This window comes from Castanea sativa, chromosome 7 (genome assembly GCF_040712315.1).
Source record: "Castanea sativa cultivar Marrone di Chiusa Pesio chromosome 7, ASM4071231v1".
Taxonomy (NCBI): domain Eukaryota; kingdom Viridiplantae; phylum Streptophyta; class Magnoliopsida; order Fagales; family Fagaceae; genus Castanea; species Castanea sativa.
In genome coordinates this window covers 38,960,750-38,974,264 of record NC_134019.1, presented here as the reverse complement: position 1 = coordinate 38,974,264, position 13,515 = coordinate 38,960,750, and the positions used below count along the sequence as shown (strand labels likewise).

The 13,515-nt window shown below is 34.5% G+C and overlaps 3 protein-coding genes across 3 annotated transcripts; 2 read left to right on the top strand and 1 right to left on the bottom strand.

Moving 5' to 3' along the window:
• The first annotated feature begins 570 nt into the window (after window positions 1–570).
• On the top strand, window positions 571–5,169 carry LOC142643012 (uncharacterized). The gene is made up of 10 exons (XM_075817533.1): window positions 571–708; window positions 1,436–1,491; window positions 1,939–2,016; window positions 2,671–2,695; window positions 2,788–2,820; window positions 2,934–3,055; window positions 3,183–3,313; window positions 3,866–4,083; window positions 4,544–4,797; window positions 4,905–5,169. The coding sequence occupies exons 2-10, from the start codon at window positions 1,489–1,491 to the stop codon at window positions 4,998–5,000; spliced, it is 960 nt and encodes a 319-aa protein (XP_075673648.1). The 5' UTR covers window positions 571–708; window positions 1,436–1,488; the 3' UTR covers window positions 5,001–5,169.
• Window positions 5,170–5,727: 558 nt separating this feature from the next.
• LOC142643011 (epimerase family protein SDR39U1 homolog, chloroplastic) lies at window positions 5,728–11,553 on the bottom strand. The gene is made up of 13 exons (XM_075817532.1): window positions 11,372–11,553; window positions 11,204–11,257; window positions 10,691–10,757; window positions 9,969–10,028; window positions 9,541–9,659; window positions 8,856–8,900; window positions 8,627–8,705; window positions 8,106–8,167; window positions 7,816–7,918; window positions 7,373–7,433; window positions 7,014–7,084; window positions 6,309–6,448; window positions 5,728–6,178 (listed from the first exon to the last, which is right to left on the bottom strand). Exons 1-13 carry the CDS (start codon window positions 11,447–11,449, stop codon window positions 6,077–6,079), a joined length of 1,041 nt encoding a protein of 346 aa, XP_075673647.1. The 5' UTR covers window positions 11,450–11,553; the 3' UTR covers window positions 5,728–6,076.
• Window positions 11,554–12,737: 1,184 nt separating this feature from the next.
• On the top strand, window positions 12,738–13,303 carry LOC142642362 (small ribosomal subunit protein bTHXm). Its single transcript, XM_075816717.1, has one exon. The coding sequence runs from the start codon at window positions 12,806–12,808 to the stop codon at window positions 13,094–13,096; it is 291 nt and encodes a 96-aa protein (XP_075672832.1). The 5' UTR covers window positions 12,738–12,805; the 3' UTR covers window positions 13,097–13,303.
• The last annotated feature ends 212 nt before the right edge of the window (window positions 13,304–13,515 follow it).

Sequence of the window (13,515 nt, the reverse complement as noted above, 5' to 3'; positions counted from 1 at the left end):
GAGAGAGCTTCTATTTAACCAAGTTAATCTTTTTTGGGTAAATATTAGGTACTCCCGGAGTACCATAAATGCGTACTCACTCCTCTCACATAACTGTAAGTCCTACTAATTAAGTTTATGGTGGAACCTATAATTCATGTGAGAGGGGAGTCCGCATTTATAGTATTCCCGGAGTATTTAATAATTTTTCATTTTTTTGATGCAATTGATAACCAAATCTTACGTGCCATTTTGCTCCCAAAAAAAAAAAAACTCTTAAATCTCTAAAGCCAAATTTCCTCCTCTTTTTTGTTGTTGCATATTATTAAATTCTTTATTCAACCAATAAACAACACTACATAAGCAACCATAAAAAAAAAAGGCCCTTGTACTTAATTGGCCCAAATGAACAGGCCCAACTCATGAACTTAGCCCACACAACCCAAAAATCTATAAATTTTCAGATATATGAGAAGGCCCAACCCAAGCCCATAGGAATGTTGAAAACAGTTTGAAACACACCTGGCTGATAGCAACGTGGCGTGCATAAAACGCACCGTACCGCAGCTTAGACTATTTCTCTCTTTTCCTATTCTATATTCCATTCACTCACACTTTACGCAATCAGTCTTTCTTTTCCCTCAAGTTCCACTCTCTACAATTCTCACCATTTTCGTCTTCTCCGAGCAAACCAACAGTGCTTTCTCTCTCCTCTCTCTCTCCTCTTCGGTAATTTCGATTTTCGCCGCCATTTATATATCTTCAAAATCACTGCGTTTTTATCATTCCTATCAAATTTACATTTAGATCTAATTAATTAATTTTTAATTTTTCCAATCTAATCTTGTTTTCTTGGACAGAAAGTTTAGGAAATTTACATTCTGATTCATCATCTTCTTGCCTGCAATAAAATTTCATGAAAAAAAAAAGAAATTGTTACTGAATTTTTTGTACTTTTATTAGCTTCAGTTTACTGGATTTGCTGGTTTTTGTAAGGTCCTAAATTTTTGGATAAAAATTGATTTTAATAATCAGAGTCTTTGATAAAATGCTCGCTAAGTTTCATATAGATATATTTTTGTGTTTTTTTAATTAAAAAAGAAAAAAAAAATTATCATCTTCACAAACGTAGAGGCATTAACGGATAATAAATCAAAGATTGAAATTTGTATTTGTTTTGATGTATTATGGTGTAAATTTAAAAATCAGAATCTTTGATAAAATGCTTGCTAAATTTCATATATTTTTTTGTAATTTTTAAAAAAAACCCTATCATCTTCACAAACATAGAGGCATTAATTTGAAATTTGTATTTGTTTTTGATGTACTATGGTGTTTATCAAAACTTGGATAAGTTATAAACTTTGGCAATCTGTTTTTATACTGAGATTATTTGATAGTTTGGTGAATTGTGTGTTTTTTGTTGTTAACAATGTGGTTTTTCTTGTTCTTGTAGGGAGCTTTGGACGGTTTCTATTATCTTGTGTGGCAATCTATACGCCGTAGAAAATGGTATGTTTATGGTAGAATCATTCATTGTTTATTGTTTAATATTTGTTATGGCAATTTATACACACACCCAGTAGGTTTTGAACCCATCACCTATAGTAGATATGGGCAGGTTTTGAACCTGCCACCATACCCTCCTCCCCTTCATGCGGGAAGAGGAAAGGAAGTGCCCTTTGAGCTAGAGGTCATCAACGTCAGTCAATTTTTAGTCACTTGATGATAATGTGTGTTGTGACTAATTTATTTGCAATTGAGAATTGTATATTTTCTTGTTCTGTTTTGATCAATTGCTAATTGTTTTGGTAAGTGACTTGGGACAAGAATTTATGATTTGTAATTGGTTAACTATCTTGTATAATTTATAATTATGCAATTCTGTTTGTGAAATTTGCAGCTGTTTGATGGGTAGTTATTAATTATAATCAATCCTACTGGTTTGTGAAATTGCAGTTTTTCGATGGATATGGGTATCACGGGACATCATTTGAGCAAACATATCGATGTTACCCGGCATCATTTATCGAAAAGGTTGGAATTTTTTCATCTAGTACTAATCTAGTCTACTAATATGCTTTAGCAATGACTTCAGAAATGGTTGAGCTTTGTTGAAGACCCTTCAGTTTCATTGTTTATTCATTATAGAGATAATGAGAATTTCATGCTGATGCCATCCTTAGTTGTCCTCAAAAGGAAAAAGAGTTCGCTCTCCACTCAGAAGGCCTTTTATTTGCCCCTCCTTTTGTAGGGATATTTTTCATCATTACTGGATGGATTTATACATGCTACCATTGCACCCTTTGATTAGTTGTGTTTAATGTTGACAAATTTTCATGGTTCGAGACCTTGTAGACCTATCATATCACAGTTATACACAACAGTAGCACAGTATTAAAAAAAAAATAAAGAAAAAGAAAAAGGGTAGCACATCTAATTTGTAACTTTTTCATATTTAGGAAGGCAACTAACATGCTCATTACTATTTGTCCTAAGGAGAAAACAGTTGGAACTATTTTTTCTCTAGAAATAATTGTTACTCTCTCTTTCTCTCTCTCTCTCTCTCTCTCTCTCTCTCTCAGCACATATGATCTAAATCCATGTGCTTGCATATATTTTGGAAGTTCATATTCTTCTGTTTATCAAGTTTTCTGTTGTTTTAACTCAATTATTTTATGTATTTTGCAGCCACAACTTGAAAGTGGTGATAAAAGTAAGTTTTTCAAATTAATCCCACATTTTGTGATTACATTTCAGTTTTATCTGTATTATTCTTGAGATTGTTTTAAACTTTTGTTGTTTCAGTTATAATGCCTCCTTCAGCCTTGGACCGCCTTGGTTAGTTCATCTAATTTGATCTCTTATTATGCATTATGTTTCTCATAGTTGATGTAGTTTTTATTCCTCATGGCCTTGAATTAAGATTGCTAATGTGGATAATAAATTTGCAGCATCTTTACATATTGATTATCCAATGTTGTTTGAGCTTCGGAATGCTTCTGCTGAGCGGGTTTCTCATTGTGGCGTTCTTGAGTTCATTGCTGAAGAAGGCATGATCTATATGCCTTACTGGGTAGGCATTCAAAATTTTTTTTGGGCTTGGAACTGGTACTGCAATTTGCTATAAGGAAGTTTAGCTGTCGGAGATGTCTTCTGGTCATTTAATTTTTGCCTTTTCTTTTTGTATTCTTTCTATATAGATGATGGAGAACATGCTCTTACAAGAGGGGGATATTGTGCGAGTGAAAAATGTTACTCTTCCAAAGGGAACATATGTCAAATTGCAACCACACACAAAGGACTTTTTGGATATTTCTAACCCAAAAGCTATGTGAGTTAGTTATTTTTATGTCATTAGTTCTTATTTAGTGTTAGATGTGGTATATCTTGATTCTTGAGTCATTGTTGTCCTTGTTTGGCAAAGAAGGGGATTCATGTGGTTGTAATCCTTCTTCTTCCTGTATTCATCATGAATGTAATGTGTCATGTCATGTACACATCTATGATAGGTGCTGTCATCTTAATTCAGTCCATGCTGTGAATCAGGAAGCCCACTGTTGATTCTATATGGAAGAAAGTAATTAAAATGAGTGGCTCTTATAAAGAGGACAAAGAAACAACTTAATAATAAATATTACTTTATTGTTCTGTTCTTGTGATGTCCTCCCCTTGTTTCCCAGTGTGATATGTCCATGGTCTATTCGTGTAGTGCTGATTTCCTCTTCCATATCATTCAATCAACTAGCTATAAAGCTATTTCCTAATTATTTTATGGTTTCTCTGAGCTATAAAGATGTTTTTCATGCTGCCATGTCTGTTTTGTTTATTGCATATGCAAGGGTAGATGTTATTATATATGATTTTGCTTTCTTTTGTCATGCAGCTTAGAGACAACATTAAGGAACTTTTCTTGCTTAACCTCTGGGGATAGTATTATGGTGGCATATAACAACAAAAAGTATTACATAGATATTATAGAAACAAAACCTGCTAATGCAATAAGTATCATTGAGACAGACTGTGAGGTGGACTTTGCACCTCCCCTCGATTACAAGGAACCTGAAAAGCCTATTGCACTTGTTCCTCTAGGCAAGGCACCAGGTGAATATTTTTCTTTCTACTTTACCATGTCTTTCTGTTACTTTTGTGGCTTCTTTTACACTTTAATTGAGAGTGAATGTGCAATGTGGTTTCCCTCTTTTCTCATGTCATACAGATAGGAGGTATTCAACATATCATAGGGGACAGATAAAAATCATTTTGAATTCTTGATTGGGTTTCTGCCTATTATTGGTTTTTAAAGTTTCTCTTACTTGATAGTAATCACATCATGTCCAATCTTTTATGATCACTTGATAGATACAGAGAAGGCACTTCTGCACTTGATGTTGAATCTTTTGTATTTAAGAATACTCCATAGCAATAATGGGAATGCTCCATAGCAATAAATTATTCTTTAAAAAAAATAGTTACATAGTAATACAATGTCTATTTCTTATTATACAACTCTTTTAAATTTTTATTTATTCTGCAAGACGAATAACATCTTTTGTTCCTGCAGGTGAAGAGGCTCCAGCTGAAACTGAACCTAAATTCAGCCCTTTCACTGGATCAGGGAGACGCTTGGATGGGAAACCTTTGAATTACCAGCCTCCATCAGTTGCTCCCTCACAATCCAAAGACAAGCAACCTAATGTTGCAAATGGTAATGCAAAGCCTTCTGCAGGATCTAGTTCACAAAGCACCAATTGTCAGGCTCAGGGAAAGCTTGTGTTTGGATCAAATGTAAGCCGCAGTCCTAAAGATACACCAAAGGTATACTTTTATTCTTATGTCTTCTCATTCATACTTAACCGGCTCTAAAAAAACATAAAAAGCCAAACAAAAAGCTGCTGAACTACATGTTCTCCTTAATGTTGCAGGAACCTGCAAAAGAGACTAAACAAGAGCAGTCATCAAAGAGTGAAGAGCCAAAGTTCAAGGCTTTTTCTGGGAAAAAGTACTCGTTGAGGGGTTGATGAACTTTCAAACAATCAAATGCTCTTAAGTTATTTTATTCTCCTGTCACCTGTCCTATATGGATTAGGGATACAACAGGAGTTCTGTATTTATCTGGGATGTATTATCAAAAGATGAAACAGTAGGTTCTCATTTTGAATGAAGAAATGAAAAGCATGACTTATTTCATTTGTTTGTGAGACTTTTAGAGCAGGCTTGCAACTGGTGTTTACAGAACTCTTAAACAGGCAGAAGTCGTCCTTGAAAAATCTCCCCCCTCCCATCCCCCCTGCCATCTCTCCACTTTAGCCATTGGTGGCCCAAAGTTACCCCTGATAGGCATTGTCGTGAGCTATTGCAAGTCTCATGAGTTTGTTCTCATGAGAGAGAGTGATGGGATTGCAAGTCTCATGAGTTTGTTCTCATGAGAGAGTGATGGGAAGGCGTTCGAGGGAGAGAGAAAGGGAGGATATAATCCATTATCGGGCAATGGTAGCCTGTCTTGAACTCTTATGATTGCCAGTCGTTCACATGTTAAAGATCTGCTAGGTGCTTGACTTTAGGTTTCAGGTTTGCATATGTAACATGTTAAGTTCAATTTCACTGCTTCCTTGTGGAGCACTTGATAACATCAATTTGCTATTCATTAAATAGGCTATTTTTTAAAATAAAGCCAGCCCATACGAAACTGAGAGCCACTGCTCTTTTTGAGAGGACTCATTAATCTGAACGATCTCCATATGAACAGATGGGATTGGACAAAGCCAGCAAGTGCCAAATACAAACATATGAGAAGTACAGATTGGTAGTGTATCTGAGAAATACATAGGATTGGAAAGAATTCTTGCTCTGAAGTGGTAGATATACAAAAATACTGAAAGACCGTAAATTGGAAACAGTACTAACTTATGCCCAAGGATTCCTAGCACATTATGATGGGAAAATACAGACCGATTTCAGAGCACTGTATACCAACTCAGTTTCAGTACAGACCTCACTTGATCTGATCACTAAATTCTAATTGCATATTTCTTAATGTTTGCTGTACTCTTATACCCTCTGATCCAAAGAATAAAGAATATCCTGGTTGTCTTTCTTATGAAAGAATTGCTTTAAGTGCATCTTTCACATAGGGATACTTGAATGGGAAACCCAGTTCTTTGGCCCTAGCAGGAAGTACACGCTGCCCCTCCAAAACCTGCAATGTGGTCAGTTAATGTGTTTCAACAAAATGTGATTACAGAGAGAATGAAAGATAAAAAAGGAAAAAAAAGAAAAAGAAAAAAAAAAAAAAAGAGGAAGATGAGAGAAAATAAGTAAGTTATTACCACAGAAGCACCTTCTCCTAGGACTGCTTTGATTGCAATGTCAGGTACAGGCAGCCATGAGGGCCTGCCCATGGCTTTTCCCAAATGCTCACACATTTCAGCTAATCTAACTGGGTTTGGTGCAGTTCCATTGATAACACCTGGCATTTTGGTTTGGAAAAATAAGTTCCATTATTGAAGAGCCTCAAAACCTAGTGTTGATGCCTAGAATACAATAACTTGATGCATGGAAAAAATAATATGAAGATTTTTTTTCCTTGAAAAGAAAATACAAGCTGAGAAGCCTAATGGTCTACTGAGTCTAGGAGAATATATGTAGCAACTAGATCTACCACATATGCAATTAAAATGAAAGTGAAAGAAATGCTAATGGGAAAAGAAGTCTTAGCTTCTTAGCTTTTACATTACCTTCAAATTACAAGAGATGGAAGAAGAAAAATACAGATATTAATTCTAAAGCATCAGATTGCATAGGAATATAAGAATAAACTACCATAATAAGATGTGCTGGGTGTAACCAACAACTCAGAAGAAGATGTCATTGATATTGCTCTCTACATGCTTGCAAACTTAAGATTGCAAATAAAAGTTGGTGTATGTTGGAGAAATCATCCAGTATTTTACTTTCACTCCTATATTTTAATTGCACTTGGTGTTACTTAACAAATCCCAAATAATTCATTACTATGAATCATAAATATTTACCTTTATAAGATGGATTGGAAAGAGCTTCATATATTAGGTTTACTATGTCATCCAGATGAATCCAGGAAAACCTGCAAAACTATGAGAACAGTCAAATATTTGAAATTGTGGAGAAAATAAATACATGGCCAAAATCTAAATAATCTCATTAGACATTTTGGCCTATTCAGTAGACTGATATATCTAAAGTTAAAACCCATTGATAATGCTGTTACTGTCTGATAGCACTTTGAAAATATTTTTTCTTTAATAGTAAAATCAAGCAAATTCTTGCGCCTCAAAATGTAAATTGAAATTGTTCTTGGTACTAAATAATTGTCACACACTGAGCTTTATGAAAGACAGCTTGAGTACAGTACCATTGCTTTCCAGAGCCCAAAGGTCCACCAGCAAACAACATGAAGAGAGGGATCATTTTAGCTGCAAATGATCAAAGATACAAATGCAAATACATCAACTGAAACAAGGTTTTTCATGTTTAACAGTTGGTAGTATTACAACAAAGCATCAGTTGGTAGTATTATAAAACTCTTAAGACATGTAAAGTTTGTGAGTCTGACCGAATAAAATCAAAAGTTGTCACAACATTTCTCAGATAAAATTTCATTAGAAAATGAGAAAAATAAAATGCTAAAGATAATTATGAGAAACTATCTCCTGATTCTACCAAGAAGCCACACAAGTCTGACAGCCTGACTAGATTTGTCAAACGTATTCTTCGGGTTGACGATAAAAATCAGGAGTCATAATGAAATTAGAGTCAATGAGCATACAATGCAATGGTTTAAAAGATTAGTCATACCTAAAGCACCACCATCTTTACCAAGAACAACACCAATGCGAATAAGTGCTAATCTAACATCCTTATTCACTCTGAGGGCTGTTGATTCCCATTCTCTACAAACCTGAGAAGATCATGTGGAGGAGGCTGTAGTTAAGATAACGCTTCCAGAATGGTATATTGATCATGGAAGTAATGCACTACTGGAAAATATAATGCCAAGTGAAATTTATCTGAGCATACTTTTCAATTTGACCAAGTTTTACTGAAATTAAATCATGCATAACAGGTGATGGTAAAATAATTAATACCTCAGCCAAGTAATCATTTCCTGATGGGCTCTTTTCATCAAATACTTTTGTTTCGCTACTGCCTGAGCAAATGACAAGAATAAAAAGGGTTAAGCATCTATTATAGATAATAAGGGGGTCCAAAAGTTAAACCTAAATATAGACAACAGGATATCATATGCCAGAGAGAGAGGTATGTAAAGCTCTGCATAAGGTGCAAGTTTTGAAGGTATGATTGGGTTATCAAGCACATGTAAAATCAAACACCACAGAACATTAATCAGAATTTTTTGAAGTTATGATTAAATGTTCCATAGGGTGCAGTATAGAAATTATTTTGAAACACAAAAGAATAACATCAATTCCCTGGGAATATAAGTTCCAGATACATATCAAAGAATGATCTATAGTTGGGCACTTGGGCAACCCCATACATGCTTTAATCACTGATAATATATGCCAAATAAGTTAAAGCAGAAGAACAATAAATGCATCTTCAATAGAATCACACAAAACTAGAAAAATTGGTGGTTGACGCAGACCATAATAACCAACAGCGGTTGCACTAACTAAAACTGTAGGCCGAACTGCATCTGGTGCATCATTTATTAAATCTACAACCTTCAAAATTAATTGAAATGGTCAGATGAAGAACTGAAAATGAGAAATTGTAACTACTCATCACTTTTTGCATTCACCCCAAAGAAGACAAAAAAAAAAAAAAAGACTCTTCACATATGAACAGATTGGCACTGGACAATGACAGCTGACCTTTGAGGTGACTCTAATCCGGCTTTGCTTTATCTCCTTCTTGATCTGGAGCAGAGTAAGAAATTAGCAGATTTTTCACTGGCTTCAAGGGAGATATGATAGACTATGGTTCTATGATCAATATCATTATGAGATATGATGGCACTAGCATTATTGCTGAGTGAAAGTAATCTTAAAAAAATATAATTGCATTACAGGCCACAAGAATGATGGCCACCGCAAATAATATTCAGTAAAATACATGACAGGTTTTCACTTCTATAAAGGCCATGGAAATCCCAATTTATCAAGTAGACGTAACTTGTTCTCTCTATAAAGCCTTTTTGAAAAAGATGTGATCTAGGTCTCAAATGCAAGGAGATAAGCAAGATAGAAAGTGGTAGCAGACCTTACAATTTAGACCCAAAAACAAATTATGTAAAGATAGGTAAGCAGCAGATATTTTAAAGTAGCATGCAGCCTCTCTTAATGTATCTACCACTTATGTGTAACTCAAAAGGTAAAAGGTCATTTACTAGCCACACTAATAATTCTATTATCCTCATGAGAAGGATCATGCCCCTCATTAAGAGCTTGCACACATGCTTCTAGAGGCATTGGATTAGCTACAGTACTAGGACCAGGGGCATCTCCCTAATGATTCCCTATCATATGAAATCAGGTTGCATGAGCAAGTCATACTGACCTCAGAAGACCATCGTGTACTTATGGGCATTCCAGCCAAGTTCACAACACCATTTGAACCTTGAATGCAGTCTTTCCAGTCTGGCTCCTCAGCAATCACTATTCCTGGAAAGTCCCTGACTACAAATGCCAGGACATATTTCAAGAATTAAGCCAACATATTCTAGAAAGAAAATATACTCAACCTTTTTGTTGTTACAATTAATACACAGATATATGTACATGAAACAATAAATAAGAAACGAAAGCAAAGTTTATGTTCTTCTGAAAATGAACTGAATATAAACAAATAAGAGCATTTCCCTCTCTATTGTCAAAAAAACTTTTCTGTTATACAAGTTTTTAAAACATTCATCATTCAGATATTTCCTGAATTTTACAAATTTTAAGCAACAATCAACTGGCTTCAAATATTCATTACCTTCTTACCCGGAAAAATTAACTCAGCCTTAGATCTTGAGCGTGTCAAGACATGAATGCGATGATTATCTGCATTGAAAAGTATATTAAAGGAAAGATTATAGATAGCCTGACTATAAATATACATATCACGCAGAAGCTCAAAATGATATAAGTAGAAAGAAAAAATAACCAAACAGATCATCTGTAGTTTCAACATTGTAGACAGAGTTAGGAAGCAATGTAGCCTATTGGGTGAAATCAAGAACCAATTTGATGCAACCCAACCTTGAATCGCGTTGGTTTGTGGTCTAAATGCACCTTGTTCCCTTCTAGTTTAGAAAATGAAAACTTGAACATTCTATGAGATATAAGAAAATGTGAATCATATGCCTATCCTATATGTGATGTGCATGGTAATAATATTTGGGAGTTTAATTAAGGTACACAATCAAAAAAAGCATTTGAATAGTAGTTTACTTTCACCAATCAGCTACCAACAAAAACATTCAAATCAGGTGCTTTTAAGTGCCACATAAAGCATGAAATGTCACAAGGTCATTTAGCCAGATATTGCATAAATACTATAATGGATGAACGTTCATAACTGCAAGTAGAAATGATCATCACACAATGAGTCACTGTGGACAAATAAAGAAAGGAATTGATCAAAAAACACAATCAACCAAGGTCAATGCGCCTAAATTTGAATATAGATGTAGGATTACAAATACGTCAGATATATGTTTTACCCGCATGCAGCCTTTGCACCAATCTTCTACCAATAAAACCTGTAGCTCCGGTCACCGATACAGTCATCTGATTTGCCCACAACAAGCTGTAGAAGGTAAATTATATCTCCAAAGAACCAAGATAAAATTGCTAAACATATAATTGTTGCAACTCAAGTATATTTTACCAACCAAAAAAAAAAAAGAAAAAAAAAAGAGAGAACTTGCTGAAGTGTGTGAATGTTCTCACTCACTTTAAGCTGTTAAGGCCATCACAAACCCAACTTGCAAAGTGTAATTATGGGAAGTAACTATATCAATCACAACTTTTATACCCAGTATCTAAATGAAAATGGTAATGCAAATTATTGAAAATTACAACTGCCAGTAAAGAAGAACAAGTCCAATTCTCAATAAATCAGAATATAACTTCCACACTGAATAAAAAACTAGGACAGTGTGACATGCTATAATACTTTGATTCTTAAAGTAACAAACTTTTAATACTTAAAACCAAATATTCAAACAGTTTACCTTCTGGGGTTGATCAGAACCACACCAAACCTTGAATCTCTTAGTCTCACACATCTTAACCACCAAATAAATAAATATAAAAGGCATTGTATGAGCAAATAATAAGTGATAACTAATAAAGTACAGTGAATAATGAAAAAACAAAGAAATGCAAATATGGGTACTCACAGAGGAGGGTTGAGGAATGTAAAGAGAGGTAGAGACTGTGTGAGTCCATGAGAAAGTAGTAGCTCTGCAAAGCTCCATTATCGAAACTGACTTTGAAGTTTGAACTATGAAGCTCTCTGAGACTCAAAAAAGTTCAAGTAATATGCTTTCTGTGTATAATATAGACAGCGAGGTCGATAAGATAGAAGAAAAAAGTGATTACTTGTACACGATTTCTGTGATGTGTTTTATTTGGAACCACAGCACTCACAGCCCACATGTCCATCACCCATTTTGTGTTTGAGTTTCTACTTTCTACTATGACATATACAACTATGCAAGTCGTTTTTGGCTCTTACAGACTACAGTATAGACTGTATATATACATACAAAACAAGTCGTTTCCTAGTCAAACTATGAAACTGGTTTGAGTTTGATTTAAACCAACCTGAACCTGAACCTGAACCTGAACCTGAACCTCAATACAAAAATGACAACTTTATAAACATGGTTGATTTAAATTCTGTTAGTAACTACATGGCAATCATGTTTAAAGTTCTAATAGAAATTCTATGTACTATTTTAGAATAAAAATAAAACATTAAGAACACATTTTAGTTAATTCAATTAGTAAAAGTATCTCTATTTTAAAAATAAAAAACAGCGAAGATCATTAAATTAAATAAAGAACATATATTGTGTTTAAGAAAAACATTTAACCGTCCTTCAATTTTTTATATAAAAAATTAATTTTTATTTATTTATTTTATAGTAACACATAAGTTTATTAATTTGATGAGAAATAACAATCATAAATTCGAAATGAATATCCTACCTTCAAATGCTATCGTATTTAACTATTTGTAAAAATAAAATCGACAAAGTATAGTAAAGAAGATAAAAGATGACAAAAAATTAGGTGGCCATCTTTTATGAAGTAGCATAATTTTTACAATATAGTTTTAGTAAAATGACTATCTTTGTTAAGAACCTGACATCTTGGTTTTTGTTATAAATTGATGTCTTGAATATAAATCTTCTATTATATTTTTGTATTCCATTTTATACTTCAATATTCTGTATGCCATATTTTAAAATTTTTTTTTTTTCATTTGGAAAAAAGGGGAAAAAAAACACTCATAAGTTGATTGAGAATTGAGTTTGGGCTACCACCGCTCCCCCTTGGTGCGGTAGTTACTTTTCAAGTATAAATATTTATGAGGTGTGGAGGTAAGGGTCGGGTTCACACGCATATATGTAGAAATTCTTTCTTGTAAAAAAAAAAAATTTGAGTTTGGGCCTTTGGTGTCAATTACAAAAAAGTACTAGAATAAAGAGAGGCCTAGCCTGGCCCATAACACAACCCCTACCGTTTCGTTTTCAGTGTGTGGAGGAGAGCTACAACAACTGTGAAAAGTGTAAAGTGTGAAGTGTGAAGCTTTCAGGACAAAGAAAATGGCTATGATGCAGTGGTGCGGCGCACTAGCACGGCGAGTGATGATGACACATAGACCACCTTCGAGCTCCCTAACACCACCACCACCACCATCATCATCATTATCAGGATCGGGAGTAGGAGTGCCGATTGTGTGTGGGCGTGGGGACAAGAAGACCAAGAAGGGAAAGAGATTCAAAGGCTCGTACGGAAACTCGAGACCCAAAAAGGAGAAGAAGATTGAGCGTATCAAGGACCGAGTTGAGGTTCCCAGGTCCACTCCTTGGCCTCTCCCTTTCAAGCTCATCTAACTTTCTCTCTCTTTTAGTTTCTGGGTCTTTGAGTTTAGGGTCTGAGGGGTTCTTCTATTATAATCTATGGTTTTCTGTTATCAGATTCTGTACATTTTGTCATAAAGTTGTGAAGAATCCATTAATGAATGTTTCATATGTTTCAAACTTGTTTTTTTGATATTGGGTTCTCTTTGTTTTAATGAGATATGATGCTTTATTGTTCAAGTTGTCATTTTTATTCATACAGTTATGAGAGACTTCCATGTTTAGATTGCTATTGGTGCTATTAGAATTGGTGATTCTCCTTTAGTTCTTTACTTAGTTGTTAAGTGGTATGAGTAAGAAACTAGGAAATGAGGTGACAATGAGTACGGTCTTGGGTAGGATAGAATGGAGAAAAAAGAATACATGGGGCCGTGGCAAGGGTCGATCGACCC

Bases quoted from the DNA above. Each gene is read 5' to 3' on its own strand.
- LOC142643012 (XM_075817533.1), top strand. The intron at 2,696-2,787 runs GTAAGTTTTTCA...TTGTTGTTTCAG, and splicing joins ACTTGAAAGTGGTGATAAAA to TTATAATGCCTCCTTCAGCC. The intron at 2,821-2,933 runs GTTAGTTCATCT...ATAAATTTGCAG, and splicing joins TTCAGCCTTGGACCGCCTTG to CATCTTTACATATTGATTAT.
- LOC142643011 (XM_075817532.1), bottom strand. From the start codon at position 11,449: ATGGAGCTTTGCAGAGCTACTACTTTCTCATGGACTCACACAGTCTCT. The intron at 8,901-9,540 runs GTCAGTATGACT...ACTCTGCTCCAG, and splicing joins GTACACGATGGTCTTCTGAG to ATCAAGAAGGAGATAAAGCA. The intron at 7,085-7,372 runs GTACTGTACTCA...ATAGTTTTGCAG, and splicing joins TTGGGCTCTGGAAAGCAATG to GTTTTCCTGGATTCATCTGG.
- LOC142642362 (XM_075816717.1), top strand. From the start codon at position 12,806: ATGGCTATGATGCAGTGGTGCGGCGCACTAGCACGGCGAGTGATGATG.